Source organism: Lagenorhynchus albirostris, chromosome 1, assembly GCF_949774975.1.
Source record: "Lagenorhynchus albirostris chromosome 1, mLagAlb1.1, whole genome shotgun sequence".
Lineage (NCBI taxonomy): Eukaryota > Metazoa > Chordata > Mammalia > Artiodactyla > Delphinidae > Lagenorhynchus > Lagenorhynchus albirostris.
Window position 1 is genome coordinate 87,518,670 of NC_083095.1, and position 20,782 is coordinate 87,539,451.

Here is a 20,782-nt window from a genome sequence, read left to right on the forward strand (position 1 = left end):
TATAGCTAACCCAGACCGTGCTTGCTGTCAGTAACAGCATAAGTTATCATTCATTGTGGGCAGCTTCTGGACTTTCTACTTGGAAGCCCAGTTCAAGGCAAAAGCAGCAGTGAGTTTAGGAACAGGGGCTCATACATTCTGAAGTTCTTTCCATTAGTGAAAGCAGTAACCTTGGAGACCAGGCTGGTACCACCTCTTTCAGTCATAAAACTTAGTTTCTCTTGCTTTCCCCCGTAATGTTTGGGGCACCACAATTTCATGGTCTTTTTCTTTCTGGTTATTGTTTTCTCTCCACATCGTTAGCACAAGCAAGAAAACCTACTGAAGCAAATACAAAATCTAGTCGCCCCTTCTGCCCGCAGCTCACCTAAGTTTTCCTTACATAGCGGTCGCAACCTCAGATGTCCTCAAAAGCAAAAACTCTCACGAGGGCCATGGCATGGTAGGCACTCCCTAGACCATGGGTCAAGGGGATTGAGCAGGTAAAAGCCGAAGGGGCTCCAGTTCAGGTATACAAGTACTAACCCAGACCGCCAAAATCATCACAACACTCTTCCAGACAGAGATAACCCTCGCGAGATAAGACTGCGAAGAGCGAGAAAAGCCCACTTTCTCGCGAGAAGAGGGGGCGTTGGCGGAAACTAGGAAATGGCCCCCTTGGCGACCCAGACCCTGCCAATGGGCGGGGCCAGAGTTAAATCCACCCCCTTCCGGCTCTTTTCCCCGCCCCCTAACCCTGAAGTGTTGGACCTGGGGTTCGGGCAGCTGGGTTCTCCTGGTTCCGCCCAGCTGGTGCGGGGTCTAGTTCAGCGCCTGCGGAACGCGTTGTGGCAGGATTTGAAGGGGGGGCGGGGAGGGGCCGGCGGCTTGCGGCCCCGCCCCCTTCTCCGGCTCGCGGGCGGGCTAATCGGCCCGCCTCCGGCTTCAGCCGGCCCTGGGGCCGTGTCCCCCAGGCAACTCAGCCACCTCGGCTTGAGCGTCTGCCTGCAGGCGTCGGCGCCGAGGCACCGGGGTACAGCCTGGTTCGGCCCCATGGTGGGTTTCGGGGCGAACAGGCGGGCCGGCCGCCTGCCCTCCTTCGTGTTGGTGGTCCTGCTGGTGGTGATCGCGGTCCTCGCCTTCAACTACTGGAGAATCTCCTCCCGCCACGTCCTGCTTCAGGAGGAGGTGGCCGAGCTGCAGGGCCAGGTCCAGCGCACCGAGGTGGCTCGCGGGCGCCTGGAGAAGCGCAATTCGGACCTGCTGCTCTTGGTGGACTCGCACAAGAAACAGATTGACCAGAAAGAGGCCGATTACGGCCGGCTCAGCAGCCGGCTGCAGGCCAGGGAGGGCCTCGGGAAAAGATGCGAGGATGACAAGGTAAGGACGAGCCCTCTCCCCTCAACCCCCAGTTTTTTTCAGCTCCGCGGTGGGGGTGTTCGCCCAGCCGTGGCTGCCTTATGCCTTCCAGAATTGAAGCCTCGGAGGCTCCCTACCGCTAACAACCCTATTTCTGTCGGACTTTAACCGGTTTAATAACTGCCACATTTTCCAGTCCCTGCCAGATGAAACTGGCTGTAAGTTTTGGTTCTCAAGAGTGGCCTGTGTGTGGATGCCGCCTCTTCTCCAAGCTCAGCTGCTGAGCTGGCAGTAGTAATCATCTGGCCTATGTGGTCGGCCGCCTTACGTTTACAGATACACAAATCTGGAGGCTGCCGGATTTGGTGTGTTACCTTATCCTTTATTCCGTGCACACTGATTATTATTAATTAATTTATTTAAAGGATAGGGCCTCCTCTAACTCCTCTATTTACGATGGTCACCATATATTTTTTAAAGCAGTCTGAGTTTTCTTACATCTCTATAGGGCTATGTATTAAGCAAAGAGTCGGATATTACTGCCTTTTTTGTGATGAAAATGGTATGATGGGCTCTGGAGCCATATGTGAGCCACTTGTGACTTGGACATAGATAATCCAAAATTATGTACTCAGTTTGAATGGTTAGTGAAATTAGCCGAAAAGGTAGAACCTAGAAATAAGTTCTAAGCAACAGAATCTCATGTCATTGTCCTCACTGATCTTGAAAGGAAATAAAAATGAAATTTTGTATGCCTGACTATTAGGGTTGGTGTTGGAAGGCCATACTAAGTTTAAATTTTAAAAGTTTAAAGGTAGACTGTAATTAGACCCGCCGCCGAATAGTCTTTGTTCTCACCAGCATATTGGGAACTATGTTATTAACTTATGACCTATGCAACTTCTGTTGATTTACCACAGTAAATTTCTGGGTGGGATAAGTAGATGCCTTTCTTTCTGGACCCTATTTTGGTAGTCTTCACACTTTTTTGTGTGTGTTCCTATTATAAGTTTTTATTTTGTATATTAAAATCATTTGTAGTAAGTCATTATAAATTAAAATCTCCTGAGCTCCCAACTTCCTTATTGTCACCGACCTCTACCTTGTTTCTTATTTCATGAAGATTGAAGCCCTCAGGTAAGTGATTTTCTATGACCTACACCTTCACCATAACAGACAGCTTCTGAGAGGGGCAAGAGCTCAGCAAACTTACAAACATACTACATACTGAACTCTACAGACTGAAAAATTCTCTTGGGTGGAATAGGCAGAAATCCATGAAATTTTGTAGTATTAAAACAAGGTCTTCAGTCTTGGAATGGTTAGGCATACTATTCAAATTCTCTCCAATCTGGAAAGAAAGATAAGTCTTTTTTAGTAATTTATACTCAGGATTCCATTTCTTCCATCTACTGGACTGTAATTATCAGTTTCTTTCAGTAGGTTTTCACTTTTACCTTCAACCATATGTAGGTGTTCGCTGTTCTAAAATTTTTTTTATTCTTCCATATACTCCCTTCTCCCAATCAACCAATGTCTTTTTTTTTTTTTTTTTTTTTTTTTTTTGCAGTACGCGGGCCTCTCACTGTTGTGGCCTTTCCCGTTGCGGAGCACAGGCTCCGGATGCGCAGGCTCAGCGGCCATGGCTCACGGGCCCAGCCGCTCCGCGGCATGTGGGATCCTCCCGGACCGGGGCACGAACCCGTGTCCCCTGCATTGGCAGGCGGACTGTCAACCACTGCGCCACCAGGGAAGCCCCAACCAATGTCTTTTTAAATTTTCACTGCTAAACTCCGGTTATGGGTGGTCTATAAATGTTTCATCTATTTCTTTTTTCATCCCCATCCTAATTTTTTTATTCTGTATGCCATCCTTCTTTCCTCCTCTTTTCTGAAGCTATTCTCTTGAAGGTCACAGGTGTCAGTCTTCCTGGTCAAATCCAAAAAAACATTTTTATTCTCATTCTATTTAATTTCTCAGTAATTGATTGTCTCTAGCTTTTTGGAAACTATCTCCTTTCTTGCTTCTGTATCATTGAACTCTCTGGCTTTGCTTCCTGCCTTCACTATATTCTTTGATGGATTTATTTTTTCCCCCCTCCAACAGCGTAATAGTAATGGACTTTATTCTTGGGCCTTTGCTTTCCCCTTACAGCAGTATTTCTCAAGGTGGTGTTAAACAGAATGCTGTCCTAGAAATTGTTTGTAGATGGTCAGGAGAAAAGCCTTCTTTTTGGAGGGAAATGTTAAATAATATAAGCAGTATATCCTCCTCTTGGAATTCATAATGCCTGCTAGCATATAAAGGCTCTGAGAAATGTATTAGTAAAGAAGCGTATTTAATTTTGTTTAACTTAGTCTCTGTCAGTTAATTTGATCACCGACTACTGTTTTCATGGCCTACTTGTTACCATGGTACAGAAAAATGTAGCAAAGCACAGTAGTTTGGGAAATGTTGCCCCAGGTATCTTAACTATTGTTTGGCTCATATTCTATGCCGCTGGCTCACAAATCTGTACCTCTTCTTTGCATGTCAATTTTATATTTTGAACTAGCTATAGCATCTTCGTTGGAGAGCTTGTGAGTGTATGTTCCTGGGGTTAATGAGGAGGCTTTGAGTTACTAATAGAAAGGGTTGTCTTGGTCTAGATGAACTATAGATGAAATTTGTCTTTCAGAGGTGTTTCCTTTATTCCTGCTACTCCCTCAATAGCTGAGAGGAGGGATTTATTTTCTATAAATGATCTAAAATCCCTTTGGGTGGTGATAGTGTTGAAGTAAATTTGACAATTAAAAGTGTCTTCCATTTTGAAATAGACTTGTTTTAATGTTTAATCATTAATGTAGTCTCTTTAAAGGAAAGGCTCTCTCTGCCTTTCAGGGTTTTTACCTGTAGTACACACTGGTGCTGGCCCCCTCAGTAATCATTTATACCCCCTTTGTTTGGTATATATCCTTCTCTGTGACTCAGGGGTAAGTCCTGATTGGTTTAAACTGATGATGGTAATTTCGTGATTAGTTTAGGAAGGGGCTGGCTAGTGAGTCATGAAGGGAAGTTTCCTTGCTCCTTAAAAGAGTCATACTTGCACCTCTGTGGTTATCTTACCCCAAATCAAAAATCTCCAGTCTAATCATAAGAAAGCATCAGACAAACTCATATTCAGGGACATTCTACAAAGTACCTGAGCAGTACTCTTCAAAATGAAGAGATGGTCTCTTCTGCCAGATAGTGTTGCTTCTGCACGTGATACCTGAAATTGAGGCAACCGGAGTGCCACGAGAGTTAGCTAAGGAATGGCTGAGGCACTGAAGATGGCAGAGTGGGGTGTTACAATAGAATATGGGCACTCGTTATGTGAGATAAAAAAATTTCCATATTGTTTAAGCCAGTCAAGTTGAGAGTTCCTTAGCTGCAGCCTAAGTAAGGTATCCTGACTGTTAATATTCTCATTGTCACCGTAGTGTCTGAGATGTAGGTTAAATCTTATGTGTCCCCAGGGCAATGTGGGCAGTGACCTCAAATCTGCACGTGGTTTTGGGGTTCCTCAAGGGTCTTTATCTTAAGTATCAACAGTGGTGTTTGGTTGCCTGACTAGGTACTTGCTTCACAGTTTTTTGGAGACCAGGATCTTATGGCGGCATCACCTCCCTATATACCCTTCCCCCCTCCACTCAATAGATGTTCCACACCAAAAATCCCTTTGCCCTGATGAGCTAGCTGCCTTAGGTATGATGTGTTTTGAGGGGGTGTTGGCAAGGCAGTCCTTGCTCCGGCTACCTTTTTTTTTAACTGTTATTTTAGAACATTTTAGATCTATGGAATTATTGCAAAGATAGTACAGATTCCTCATACCCCACACCTAATTTCCCCTGTTATTAATATCCTACATTAATATGGTGCATTTGTCATAATTAATGAATCGCTATTGATACATTATTAATAACAAGTCCATACTTTATTTTGATTTTCTCAGTTTTTCTCTAACGCCCTTTTTCTGTTCCAGGATCCCATCCAGGGTTCCACAGTACATTTAGTTGTCATGTCTCTTTAGTCTTCTTTTAGTTGTGACAGTTTTTCAGACTTTGTTTTTTATTTTGAAAGTTTTGAGGATCACTGGTCAGGTGTTTTGTAGAATGTCCCTCAGTTGGGATTTGTTTGATGCTTTTCTCAGGATTAGACTCAGGTAATGGTTTTGGGGAGGAAGACCACAGAGATAAAGTGCCATACTCATCGTATCAAGGGAACATCTCTCAAAATGGCTTATCACCAGATGTTAACCTTGATCACCTGGCTTGAGGTAGTGGTTGTCAGGCTTCTCCACTGTAAAGTTACTCTCTTTTTCTCCTTTTCCATGCTGTACTCTTTGGAAGGAAGTAACTATGTGCACTTAATGAATTGGGAGTTATGTTCTATCTCCTTAAGGGCAGAGTATCTATATAAATTACTTGGAATTCTTCTGCATATAAATTACTTGGACCTTTATCTCTTCTCCCTTATTTATTTATTCAGTCATTTATTTATATCAGTATGGATTCATGGATATTTATTTTATACTTTAGGTTATAATCCAGTGCTACTTTATTTTGTTGCTCAAATCGTTCCAACTTTGGCCATTGGGAGCTCTTTCATTTGCCTCCTGTATCCCTCTGACATAATACCCCATCATTGTGACAAACCCCTACTTTCGGGCACTACAAGATGCTTCTGGATTATCTTATATACTTCCTGCCCCAGTCCTAGACTCCTTCTCCACGGAGCCCTAGTTCCTTTTATTGGAAAATGGTATTAGAGACCAAAGTCTAGGTGGTAGGTGTACTCATTGCAACTGTCAGGCTATCTTTGGGAATCTAGGAATCCCTGCTCCACAGGAATCGGAAAGGTGACATTGGACATCTTCTAATTTATTATTCTATCCTGCCATTTTCAGTCTGTTATCTGGGCTGTTAGAACACAGAAATTCTTTAAGGGAGCTTGAAATTGTCCATGGAAGTGAGAAATAAGCTCCACTTCTTTGGGATTCCCCCCACATTTACCTTATTTTTTTGCCTTACTCCCTAAGGAGTTTCAGCCTAGAGGGGTATATTAGTTGGTTACGGCTGCCGTACAAAATACTACAGACTGGTTGGCTAAAAACAACAGAAATTTATGTTCTGATGTAACATAAACTCTGATGGAGTCCAGAAGTCCAAGGTTGAAGTACCAGCAGGTTGGTTTCTTCTAGAGCCCCTCTCCTTGGCTTGCAGATGGCCACCTTCTTGCTGCTTTTTCATCTCATGGTTGTCCTTCTGTGCTCCTGCATCCCTGGGGTCTCTTCCTCTTCTTATAAGGACACCAGTCGTATTGGATTACAGTCCCACCCTAATGGCCTCATTTTAACTTAATTACCTCTTTAAAGACCTTATTTCCAAATAGGTTTCATTCTGAGGTACTGGGCGTTGAGACTTCAGTATATGGGTTTTGGAGGAATACAGTTCAGCCCATAACAAGGGGGAATCAGTGACACACACACTGCTTTTTCTTTCTTCTTTCTGCGAGGTGTTGGTTATTTCTCTTTTCCTAACTTGAATTCTTCCTGCCTGTATCTTGTACCAAAGTTATGTGATCCAGGTGGGCCAAGTCAAGCTCTTGATAAATAAAAGAAGCTGTTAGAATGTAGAAAAAGACCTTCCCAAAACTGTTGTTTTATTACAGATGAAAAAAAAAAGTCAGTTTTTAGGTTTGAAGCTGAACAGTAAATGACCTCTTTTTCCCTTTAACAACCATAATCCTCCTTGATGGCAGTAATATATTGTACATTAGGGGAAAGGTCATGTGCCAGAAAGGAGGGTGGGTAGCATATTACTCTTTTTTTCCCAAAAAAATCCTCGTTGCGTTTGTGTGTGTACACAACACTCATACACATACCAAATAAGTATATGTAAAAACCCTAGCACAGAGTCGATGTTCATTACCATGGTCTCAAATCCTGGCCTGCCATTTGCTATGTGTAGAACCCCGGGCAAATCACTTAACTTCTCTGTGCCTTGGTTCCGCATCTGTAAAATAAGGACAGTAATAGTTAGCTCTCTCACTCTTGTGAAGTTTAAGTGAATAAATTCTTTTAAATGTTTAGAACAATGCCTACCACATAGTAAAATAAAAAAGAAATGTTTAATAAGTGTTATGTTAGCTATTACTATTCTACAACCTCTTCCTTATTTCTGTCCTGACTTCTTTCCAGGATGGGATTCTGTCTGGGTTCCTGCTTAAGATCCGTCCCAGCTCTAGCCAGCCTGCCTCACCCTTTGCTCCTGGTTGTCTGACTCCACCCCTGCCACCTTTCCTGGTCCACTTCTAATTAGGCTTAGTTAACTCCTCTCATACTTGTCTCAGCTGACTCCCTGAAGCCTGCCTATCCCTCTGTAATTTGAAGATCAGCCTTGTACAGTTCTTTAATATGCTGCACATGAAAATTCCTACCTTTGGCTCTGCCTCCCCCATCATAATCTGGCCAAATTCTAGCTGTTTAATTGCTACCTCAAATTATTCATAAGCCATACAAAACTCATACCTCCTCTCCAAACTATATATCCCTTTCCTACCTTCTTGGTCTTTATAAAGCTCATGCAACTATTATTAAGGTGGAGGTTAGAAATTTTGGTGTCATCTTTGATTCCTTCAGCATCTCATATTCAGTGAAGGTGCAGAGGAGTTACTTGATCAAATTGAGTTTATAAAAACATCACTCTGGTTGCAGAATAGAGAATTGATTGGAAAGGAAGCAGGAGCTTCCTAACTAGCCTCCTTGCCCTGGACTCTATTTCTTTCAGTTAGTTCTCCCCCTTAATCAAACCTGATCTTCCTCAAACCTTACTTTCAGAGTAGTTGTATCACTCACTGTGTCAAATCAGAATTCTGCTAACCTTTAAGGTCTTCCATGGAGTGCCTCCATCTACCTTCGTCTCCCAGTCTCCTGACCCAAACTGTGTTCCAGACATGTTGCTTTGCTTACCTTTGTCTCCCCACCTGCCTTTCTGTGTCATATTAATTTCTGTTTCTGTACCTTTGTTCCTGTTAATGACTCTTACCTCTTGCCTCTTTTCTGTTTCTCTGTTATACTAATCTTTTGGTACTTCGACCATGAAGCCCTCTGGGACTTCTGACCTGGAGTATGCTTTTTTTTTTTTTCTTTGTACACAAGTAACATTTATTGTTTGAGCCACACTAATTTATTTTGTTTTTCATTTTTCACTAATAGTTTCTTAGGTGTTGACTTTGTCTTCTCAACAAAATCTTAAGTTGCTTGAGGAAGGACCATATTTTAAAAATTTTCCAATAATCTCTTGATAGTCCTTAGTGCTGATACAAAGTGTTATGGGTTACTGGATTAGAGTGGACCCTAATCCAATTTCTTGTGTCCTTATAAGAAGAGGAAATTTGGATACATAAAGAAATACAGGGAAAAAAAAAAAAGAAATACAGGGAAGAAGGCCATGTGGAGATGGAGGCCTTGATTGGAGTGATGCATTTATAAGGTAAGGAATGCCAAGAATTGTCAGCAACTACTAGAAGCTAAGAAAGAGGCAAGGAAGGATCCTTCTTTAGGGCCTTCAGATAGAAAGCATGGCCCTACAGACAACTTAATTTTGGACTTTTAGCCTCCAGAATTGTGAGAGAAAATTTTTGGTTGTTTTAGTCACTGGGTTTGTGGTAAGTTGTTATAATGGCTCTAGAACAGCGGTCCCCAACCTTTTTGGCACTAGGGGCCGCATTCGTGGAAGACAGTTTTTCCACAGACGGGAGGGGGGCGGGGTTCAGGCGGTAATGTGAGCGATGCAGAGCAGGAGATGAAGCTTCGCTTGCTCGCCCGCCACTCACCTGCTGTGTGGCCTGGTTCCTAACAGGCCGTGGACAAGTAATGGTCCGTGCCCCGGGGGTTGGGGACCCCTGCTGTAGAAAACTAATATAAGATTCAATAAAAACTCTGGCGGGCTTTTAAAAGTTATTTTATTTTTTTGTAGAAACTGACAAGCTGTTTCTAAAATGTATATGGAAGTGCAAATAACCAAGAATAGCCAAAACAATTTTAAAAAGAACAAAGTAGGAGGACTTATACTCCCTGATTTCACAACTTATTATAAAGATATAGTAATCAAGACAGTGTGGAATTATTGAAAAAAAATAGGCATATAAATCACTGGAACGGAATAGAGTGCAGAAATAGACACACAGATATATGGTCAATTGATTTTTGGCAAAAGTGCCAAGACAATTTAATGGGGAAACATTTCAACGAAAGATGTTAAAGCAACTGGATATCTTTACGGTGGTGGGGTGGGTGGTGGTGTTGTATACTGTTGTGCTGCTTCACAACATATACAAAATTAACTTGAAATGAATCATGGACCTAAATGTAAAAGTTGAAACTATAAATCTTCTAGAAGACAACACAGGAGAATATTTGTGACTTTGGATAGGCATGGATTTTGAGGGCGCAAAAAGCATGAACCATACAGAAAAAAACAGATAAATGTGACTATCAAAATTAAGAACTTTCCTCCTCAAAAGGCACTATTTAAAAAAAGAAAGAAAGAAAAAGCAAGTCATGCGTTGGAAGAAATATTCACGATACATTTATCTGATAGAAGAATTATATCAAGGCAGTCTTCTGTACCAGGACCCAGCCCACCCATCAACAGGGCAGCACCAGCCCTAATACCCCCTTGGCCCCATCCCTGCCCACCAGCAGGCCAACACTGCTCCTAGACCACCAAGGCCCTACAACCAGAGACCCGGGAACTCCACTCAGCCCACTAGCAAGTCAGCACTAACCCCTGGCACCCCCTGGGCCACAAACCCAGCCACCAGCAGGCTGATACCACCTTGGACCCCTTAGCCAGCTACCCCAGGATCCAGCCCCACTCACCAGTGGGCCAACACCAGCTTTGGGACACCCTGGACCCTGCAGCCAGCTGTGTCAGGAACTGGCCCCACCCACCAGTGGGCCAACACTAGTCCTAGGACCCCAGGGCCCTCAGCTAGTAGCCTGTGACCCAGCCTCACCAACCAGTGGCCAGCAGCCTCCACACAAGGCACAGCCTGGTAGCCATCAGGGCTGGGGGCCAGCTACACCTACCAGACTGCCTGCAGTAGACAGACCACCACAACAGAAGGGCCCGTGTAGCCCACATAGGGGGCACCACTAGAGCATATAGCTCTGGTGACCAGAGGGGAGTGTGCTGCTGGGACGCATAGGACATCTACAAAAGTCCACTTTTCCGAGGTTGGGAAATGAAACCAACCTAACAGATACTTAGAAATAAAAACAGTAAATTAGGCAAAATGAGGCAACAGAGGATATCTTCCAAATGAAGGAACAAGATAAAACCCCAAAAGAGATAAGTGAAGTGGAGATAGGCAATCTACCCAACAGAGAATTCAAGGTAATGATTGTTAAGATGTTCAAGGAACTTGGGAGAAGATTGGATGAGCAGATGTTTGAAGTTTTTAACAAGACTTAGAAAATATAAAGAACCAAACAAAGATGAAGAATACAATAACTGAAATGAAAAATACACTGGAAGGAATCAACAGGAGATTAGATGATACAGAGGTATGGATCAGTGACCTGGAAGACAGAGTAGTGGAAATGACTGAAGCTGAACAGAAAAAAGAAAAAAAAAGAAATGAGGACAGTTTAAGAGACCTCTGAGACAACATCAAGCATACTGACATTCATGTTGTGTGGGTCCCAGAAGGAGAAGAGAGAGAGAAAGGGACAGAAAACATAATTGAAGACATTATAGCTGAAAACTTCCCTAACCTGGGAAAGGAAACAGACATCCAGGTCCAGTAAGCACAGAGAGTCCCAAACAGGATCAACCCAATGAGGACTACACCAAGACACTTTGTAATTAAAGTGGCAAAAATTAAAGATAAAGAATGTTAAAAGCAGCAAGGGACACACCAGTCAGAATGGCCATCATCAAAAAATCTACAAACAATAAATGCTGGAGAGGGTGTGGAGAAAAGGGAACCCTCTTGCACTGTTGGTGGGAGTGTAAACTGATACAGCCACTATGGAGATCAGTATGGAGGTTCCTTAAAAAACTAAAAATAGGGTTTCCCTGGTGATGCAGTGGTTGAGAGTCCACCTGCCGATGCAGGGGACACAGGTTCATGCCCCGGTCCGGGAAGATCCAACATGCCGCGGAGCGGCTGGGCCCGTGAGCCATGGCCGCTGAGCCTGTGCATCTGGAGCCTATGCTCCGCAACGGGAGAGGCCACAACAGTGAGAGGCCCGCGTACCGCAAAAAAAAACCCCAAAAAACAAAAAACTAAAAATAAAATTACCATATGACCCAGCAATCCCACTACTGGGCATATTCCCAGAGAAAACCATAATTCAAAAAGACACATGCACCCCAATGTTCATTGCAGCACTATTTACAATAGCCAGGTCCTGGAAGCAACCTAAATGCCCATTGACAGACGAATGGATAAAGAAGATGTGGTACATATATACAGTGGAATATTACTCAGCCATAAAAAGGAATGAAATTGGGTCATTTGTAGAGATGTGGATGCATCTAGAGACTGTCATACAGAGTGAAGTAAGTCAGAAAGAGAAAAACAAATATCGTATATTAATACATATATGTGGAACCTAGAAAATGGTACAGCTTAACCGGTTTGCAGGGCAGAAATTGAGACACAGATGTAAAGAAAAAACGTATGGACACCAAGGGGGGAAAGCGGCGGGGGTGTGGGAGTGATGAATTGGGAGATTGGGATTGACATGTATACACTGATGTGTATAAAATGGGTGACTAATAAGAACCTGCTGTATAAAGAAAATAAATTAAAAAAAATAATGCTTATGCAGTGAAACCTCAATTAAAAACTCTGAACAGTGAAGTTCGGGGAGGTTCCTCATTGATGAATATATTGATGTACTGGAGTGCACCCTGACTCCACAGGGATGGATGCTCTTGCACCCTCTTCTCCCCCATGCTGTTGCCCTACATACCTCTTCATCTGGCTGTTCATTTGGATCCTCTATAGTAAAAGGGCAATCACAAGTTTACTGCTTTTCTTGAGTTCTGTGAGGTATTCTAAAATATTTCCGAACCTGAGGAGATCATGCAAATCCCCCAATTTGTAGACAGCCAGGCAGAAGTGTGGGTTTCTTGGAGATACCTGAAAATTGTGGCTGGGGTCTGATATGGGAAGGGTTAATCCTGTGGGACTGTGTCCTTAACTTGTGGGGACTGTGTTAACTCTGGGTAGTTGGGTAGTTAGTGTCAGAACTGAATCAACCCAGTCAGGGTCAGAGAATTGGTGTTGAAATGTAATCACATATTCCAGCCTTCCCCACCCACCCATGTCACCAAGGATACAGTACACCTCACAACTGGCCTGAGTTCAGTTCTGTCCAACAAAGCTTTCCTGAACACCCAGACATACCAGGAGCTGGGAAGCATGCTGAAAATAAAAAGATTAATCAGCCACAGTTCCTGCCCTTAAGGAGCTCATGGCCTAGCGTGAGAGAAGACAACATGTAATTTCAATATAAGTAAAGTCATAGGGTATGGGTAGAAGAGTGCAATGTACGGGGCTATAGAGATACATCTCTAAAAAGCACAGCTATCAATTTAAAAATGGGCCAAGGAGCTTAACAGACATCTTACTTAAAAAGATACACAGATGACAAATAAGCATATGAAAAGATGCTCCATATCACATGTCATCGGGAAACGCAAATTAAAACAACAATGAGATACCACTACATACCTATTAGAATGGCCAAAATCTGGAACACTGATAAAACCAAATGCTGGTGAGGACATGGAGCAACAGGAACTCTCATTCATTACTGCTGGAAATCCAAAATGGTACAGATACTTTGGAAGACAGTTTTGGGGTTTCTTACATTTGTACCATCGTACCATCCCAGCAATCGTGTTCCTTGGTATTTACCAAGAGGAGTTGAAAACTTATGCCCAGACAAAAACCTGCACACATACATTTATATCATTTCACTCATAATTGCCACAACTTGGAAGCAAACAAGATGTCCTTAAGTAGGTAAATGGATAAATAAACCGTGGTACATTTAGACAATGGAAGAATATTAATCAATTAAAAAGAAATGAAACTTAAATGCACATTACTAAGTGAAAGAAGCCAGTCTGTAAAGGATGCATACTATATGATTCCAACCATATGATATTCTAAAAAAGGCAAGACTACAGAGAGAATAAAAAGATCAGTGGTTCAATATTCATTGCAGCAGTATTTACAATATCCAGGGCATGGAAGCAACCTAAGTGTCCATCGACAGATGAATGGATAAAGAAGATGTGGCACATATATACAATGGAATATTGCTTAGCCATAAAAAAACAAAATTGAGTTATTTGTAGTGAGGTGGATGGACCTAGAGTCTGTCATACAGAGTGAAATAAGTCAGAAAGAGAAAAACAAATACCGTATGCTAACGCACATATATGGAATCTAAAAAAAAATGGTTCTGATGAACCTAGGGGCAGGGCAGGAATGATGACGCAGACGTAGAGAATGGACTTGAGGACATGGGGTGGGGGGAAGGATAAGATGGGATGAAGTGAGAGAGTAGCAGTGACATATATACACTACCAAATGTAAAATAGATAGCTAGTGGGAAGCAGCTGCATAGCACAGGGAAATCAGCTCGGTGCTTTGTGACCACCTAAAGGGGTAGGATAGGGAGGGTGGGAGGGAGATGCAAGAGGGAGGAGATAGGGGGATATATGTATATGTATAGCTGATTGACTTTGTTGTAAAGCAGAAACTAACACACCATTGTAAAGCAATTATACTCCAATAAAAATGTTAAAAAAAAAGAACAGAAAAAAAAAAGAGGGAGGGGATATGGGGATATATGTATATGTATAGCTGATTGACTTTGTTGTAAAGCAGAAACTAACACACCATTGTAAAGCAATTATACTCCAATAAAGATGTTAAAAAAAAAAAGAACAGAAAAAAAAAAGAGGGAGGGGATATGGGGATATATGTATATGTATAGCTGATTGACTTTGTTGTAAAGCAGAAACTAACACACCATTGTAAAGCAATTATACTCCAATAAAGATGCTAAAAAAACCCAAAAAAGGTCATGAAGAACCTAGGGGCAGGACAGGAATAAAGACGCAGACCTACTAGAGGATGGACTTGAGGACACGGGGAGGGGGAAGGGTAAGCTGGGACAAAGTGAGAGAGAGGCATGGACGTATATACACTACCAAATGTAAAATAGATAGCTAGTGGGAGGCAGCCACATAGCACAGGGAGATCAGCTCGGTGCTTTGTGACCACCTAGAGGGGTGGGATAGGGAGGGTGGGAGGGATGGAGATGCAAGAGGGAAGAGATATGGGGATATATGTATATGTATAGCTGATTCACTTTGTTATAAAGCAGAAACTATCACACCATTGTAAAGCAATTATATTCCAGTAAAGATGTTAAAAAATAAAATAGAAGCAGCAAGGGAAATGCAACAAGTTATATGCAAGGGAACTCTCATAGAGCTGACTTTTCAGCAGAAACTCTGCAGGCCAGGAGGCAGTGGCACGATATATTTAAAGTGATGAAAGGGAAAGACGTACAACCAAGAATACTCTCTCTGGCAAGGCTTTCATTCAGATTTGATGAAGAGATCAGAAGTTTTATAGACAAGAAGAAGCCTTGAGTTCAGTACCACCAAACTAGCTTTACAGAAAAGTGTTAAAGGGACTTCTCTAAGCGAAAAATAAAAGACCACCACTAGAAACCTGAAAATTACAAAAGGAAAAGTCTCTTTATAAAGGCAAATATACCATAGTGGTAGTAAATGAGTATGAAGCTAGTAGGAAGTTTAAAAGACAAAAGTAGTAAAATCGTATATATCTGTAATAAGCAGTTTAAGGGATACACAAAAGAAAAAGATGTAAAATATGGTGTCAAAACCAGTGAATGTGAGGGCAGGGAGTAAAAATGCAGGGTTGTTAAAATGCGTTTGAACTTAAGAGATCAGCAACTTAAAATAATCATATCTATACATAGATATAGATTGTTATGTACAGTGTGGAAAATATAGTAAATAACTGTGTTATCTTTGTATGGTGACATAGTGTAAGTAGACTTATTGTGGTGATCATTTTGAAATGTATAGAAATGCCACATCACTATGTTGTGCAACAGGAGCTAACACAGTGTTGTAGGTCATTTATACTTCAAAAACAAGCAAACAAACTCATAGTAAAAGAGATCAGATTTGTGGTTACCAGAGGGAGGGGGTGGGGGGAGGGGAAATTGGATGAAGGTGGTCAAAAGATCAAAATAAACTTCTAGTTATAGTACATCCAGTATGTACTAGGGATGTAATGTATAACATGATAAATATCAGTACCACTGCTCTGTGTTTTATATATATGAACATTGTTAAGAGAGTAAATACTAAGTTCTCATCACAAAAAAATTTTTTTTCTATTTCTTTCATTTTATATCTGTATGAGATGATGGACACTCACTAACTTATTGTGATAATTATTTCATGATGTATGTAAGTCAAATCATGCTGTACACCTTAAACTTATACAGTGCTGTATGTCATATATCTGACTAAAACTGGAAGAAAAAAATTTTACCAGAGTATATAAAAAGCCTTTACATGGGCTTCCCTGGTGGCGCAGTGGTTGAGAGTCCACCTGCCAATGCAGGGGTCACAGGTTTGTGCCCCGGTCCGGGAAGATCCCGCATGCCGCGGAGCGGCTGGGCCCGTGAACCATGGCTGCTGAGCCTGCGTGTCCGATAAAAGCCTTTACAACTCAATAATAAGACAACCCAATTTTTTAAAATGAGAAGAAATTTGAACAGACGTTTCATCAAAGATTTATGAATAGCAAATAAGCACATGAAAAGATTCTCAATAAAATTAGTCATCAAGAAAATGCAAATTAAAGCTGCAATGAGACACCACTACATATCCATTAAAATGACTAATACAAAAAGACTGACCAATACCAAGTGTTAGTGTGGACGTAGAGTAGCTACAACTCTCATATACTACTCGTGGGAGTATAAAATGGTGCAACCACTTTAGCAAACTACTTAGCAGTTCCTTATAAAGTTAAATATAACTTTAAAGTTAAGTATTTATGTTATAAATATGACCCAGCCATTTCACTCTTAGGTATTTGCCGAAGAGAAATGAAAACATATGACCACCCAAAGACTTATACACATATACCCGTAGTCGCTATATTCACAAAAACCAAAAACTGGAAAAACCGAAATGTTCATCAGCGGATGAATGGATAAACAAATTGTGATAATTTCATATAGCAGAATATTACTCAACAATAAAAAGGAATGAATTATTGATACACTCAACAACATAGATGAATCTCAAAACATTATGCTGAGTGAAAGAAGACCAATGTAAAAGAGTACATACTTGTGATTCCATTTATATAATTGTCTAGAAAAAGCAAACTAATCCATAATAGTAGAAAATAGAACAGTTGTTGCTTGAAGCCAGAGGTGGAGGGAAGGAAGATGAAGGGGCAAGAGGAAACTTTGAGGGGGTGGTAAAAATGTGCTATATCTTGATTGTAGTGGTGGTTACACAGATGTATAAAGTTATCAGAAGTCATCAAATTGCATACTTTAAATAGATGCAGTCTACTGTATGTAAATTATACAAGAACTAAGTTGTTAAAAAATAAAAATTAAAACATGCAGTAGAACTGTGGGAAAGCCAATCAATGGCTTCCTATTGCCCTTAACATAGCTCACAGATATTTTCACAGTATGACTTCAGCCTTGCAGTCCAGTATCAAATATTATTATTCTTTTAGCTCCCTCCACACCACATACTGAATTTTCAGATTCTCAAACTTTCCATGTTTTTCCCTATTCTGTGCTTTGAAACATAGTGCCCTACACTCAGAACCCTCTTCTCATCTCTCCCAAGCTCCTTAATTCCTTCAAACCTCTCACTAATTCTTTACCTCACTAAAGCCTAATCTTTCTTAGGACTCAACTAAAACTCTCTCAGAAATGTCTTCCCCGACCCCTTAAGCGATGTTAGGACCTCCCCTCATATTCCCTGCTAGATTGTAAACTCCATAGGTATACTGTATCTGTCTCTTGTTCATTTGGTCACTGCTGTATCCACAGCATGTAGCACAGGAACTGACCCCAAATAGAGGCTCAAATATAAATAAAGAAATGAAATTGGGGTTAAAAATGGAAGCACAGGGTATATAAACATTGAGTGGAAGAGGGATCAGATGAGAGGAAATGGGTGTTATTGAAGCTAAGGAGAAAAGTTGCAGGAAGGAGGGACCAGAGAGATCTACAGTACAAAATGCTAAAGATAGTCAAGCTCTAAACTTAAGATAGTTAAGAGTGGAAAATGTTAGTGGATTAGGCCTTTGTTAATCATCAAATGAGAAGAATTTTTTTCCCAAGTTGATTTAAATTAGATATGTAAGTTTGAAATTGTAAAGAGAAAATAAATTATTTCATATTAAATAGAAAAGTCTTCCTAGAGATAAGTTTTGAAGTCATCCTTAGGGGAAGGACATAGTTTGGCAGAGAGGAAGAATGGGACATGGAAGGCAACTGATCAAAATCTCTGAGGAAACACTGTTCAAAAGGAGCTACTGGCCAGGAGAAAATAAAGCAAGAAAGTTAGATAAAGTTTTAAGAATCAGAAAGAGAAAATTGAAGCACTGTGAGAAACTAAAATTACTCCATGCCTTGCCTGTGCCAAGATGGACAAAAACTTTAGTCAAAGGGAGCGTTAATTCTCTTCCAAGTAAGAACCCAAAATGCGGAAACCTTAGGTCTTCATTCACAAAAAACAGTTTTTGCTTTATGAAGTCACAGTTAAACAAGTACTCCCTGTTGCTTCAGAGGACATATACTACATTGCCACATTATAGAACATGAATTGTTTCTTTTCCTCTATGCAGTGGGTGGAAGGAATCTCCTTGAATGTTCTTTTAGGTTTTCTCTGCATAACTGAATCCTAGCCAACATTTTTCAAGAATCAGTTAGTTTTATGATCTCCATGAAACCTCCTGGGATTACTCTGACCCTTATCATGGGAAAAAGAAAAGGCAGAGAAATATGGAAATAAGAAAGGAAGCCAAAAAAAGAAAAGTGGGGACATGTTTCTAAGAACTTTGTAGTACAGAGTACATTATGTGATCAATATATTTTTGTCAGTTAATATATTAGGGTTTTAATACAAGACCAGGGAATTCCCTGGCAGTCCAGTGGTTAGGACAACATGCTTCCACTGAAGGGGGCACGGGTTCCATCCCTGGTTGGGGAACTAAGATCCTGCAAGCTGCGTGGCGTGGCCAAAAAAAAAAGACCAAATTTCTTCAAGATTAACTATACCAATGCACCCAGGAAATAAAGAAACTAACATTATTAAATGTCAAAATCTGTACTGGAGGGCTTCCCTGGTGGCGCAGTGCTTAAGAATCCGCCTGCCAATGCAGGGGACATGGGTTCGAGCCCTGGTCTGGGGAGATCCCACATGCTGTGGAGCAACTAAGTCCGTGCGCCACAACTACTGAAGCCCGCGTGCCTAGAGCCCGTGCTCTGCAACAAGAAAAACCACCACAATGAGAAGCTCGCACACCACAACGAAGAGTAGCCCCTGCTCTCCGCAACTAGAGAAAACCCGTGCACAGCAACAAAGACCCAACGCAACCAAAAATAAATAAATTTATAAAAAAAAAATCTGTACTGGACAGGCTTTTATATATTTCCATTAATCCTTCTCATTTTATGGTGGAAGAAACAAGCAGGTGAGAGAATGGCAGAATTCTAAACTCAAAGGTCTGTTTGATTTCAAAAGTCATTTCCAATAAACTATATTGCCACACATTATATACCTATATCTATATCTATATTGTTTTAAAATATATAAAATTATATATTATTATATAAGAGTAGTTATCTTGCCGCAAATCAAATAACTTTTGAGTATTCACTATGTGTATTAATTGCCTAGGGCTGCTGTAACAAACTACCACAAACTGGATAGCTTAAAATAATAGAAATTTATTATCTCACAGTTTTGGAGAGTAGAAGTCCAAAATTAAGGTGTTGACAGGGCTATGCTGTCACTGGAGCCTCTAGGAGAAGATTCTTCTAGGTCTGCAAGCGTTCTTTGGCTTATGGCAGCATAACTTCAGTCTCTGTTTCCATCTTCCATGGCTGTTTTCCCAAAATGTCTATGTGTCTTTGTCTCTACACATGGTGTTCTCTTCCCTAATTCTGTTTTCTTTTCTAATAAGGATACTGGTCATATTGGATTAAGGCCTACCCTAATCCAGTGTGACTTCATTTTAACTTGATTACATATGCAGTGACACTATTTCTAAGTAAGGTCACATTCAGAGGTATTGGCGGGGGGGTTAGGACTCAAACATATCTTTTGGGGGATACAACTCAACCCATAATAAGTCTATAAATCAATTTGGAGTGAACTGAATCTTAACCATATTGAATCTTCCAATCCATAAACGTGGTATATCTATGTTTACGTCTTCTGTAAATTCTTGCAGCAACATTTTATAATTTTCAGTGTTCCAGACTCACATATTTTATTATGTTTATCCCCAAGTATTTCATGTATTTGATGCTATCAAAAATGGAATTGTGTCTTTTATTCCATTTTCCACTTCTTTGCAGGTGTATAGAAGTGCTATTAATTTCTATATATTGGTCATTTCCCTGCACTAGAACTTATTAGTTCTAGCACTAATGGAATCTAAGGAATTCTAAGGATTCTACAAAAAGCCATTAGAACTCATTAGTAGTAGCTTTTTTGGTAGATACTTTAAAATTATTTCTGGACAGGATCATGTCATCTGCAAATAAAGACAGTTTTTTCCCCCTTTCCAGTTGGATGCTTTTTATTTTATTTTTCCTTGCCTTATTGTACTGGCTAGGACCTCCAGTACAATGTTAAATAGAAGTGGGATTGGATATCCTTGCCGAGAGAGCATTTAACAAAATTTAACACTCATTCATGATAAAAGCTCTCAGCGAAATAGGAATAGAAGGAAACTTCCTCGTATTCATCCGGGATGTCTGTCAAACCCCCACAGCTAACATTATATTTAATGGCAAAAGACTAAATGCTTTCTCCTAAGATCAGAAACATTGAAGGATTTTAAGTAGAGGAATTACTTGAGCAAATTGAGCTTAAAACACTACTCTGGCTGCAGAATAGAGAATTGATTAGAAGGGAGAAAAAGTAGATGTAGGGAAAATAAGATTTTTATTAAAGAATTTTTTTAGTAGTACAGATGAGAGATAATGGAGTCTTAAGGTAAGCACAGTATAATTCTTAACCTGGGCAATACAAGCCTCAGGAGGCATTTTTGTTAGTACTGATGACTGGGGAGTGTT

At 40.9% G+C, this 20,782-nt stretch overlaps 1 protein-coding gene across 2 annotated transcripts in view; it reads left to right on the forward strand.

The window, feature by feature from the left end:
• The first annotated feature begins 843 nt into the window (after nt 1–843).
• Nucleotides 844–20,782, forward strand: part of GOLM2 (golgi membrane protein 2) — a 113,946-nt gene continuing 94,007 nt past the window's right edge. The window contains exon 1 of one of the 2 annotated variants that reach the window (XM_060168951.1): nt 844–1,359. In XM_060168951.1, the coding sequence (XP_060024934.1) occupies nt 1,033–1,359 (327 nt within the window). In that variant the 5' untranslated portion in view covers nt 844–1,032. The remainder of the gene's footprint in view (nt 1,360–20,782) is intronic. The other variant, XM_060168954.1, reaches the window with a different exon arrangement.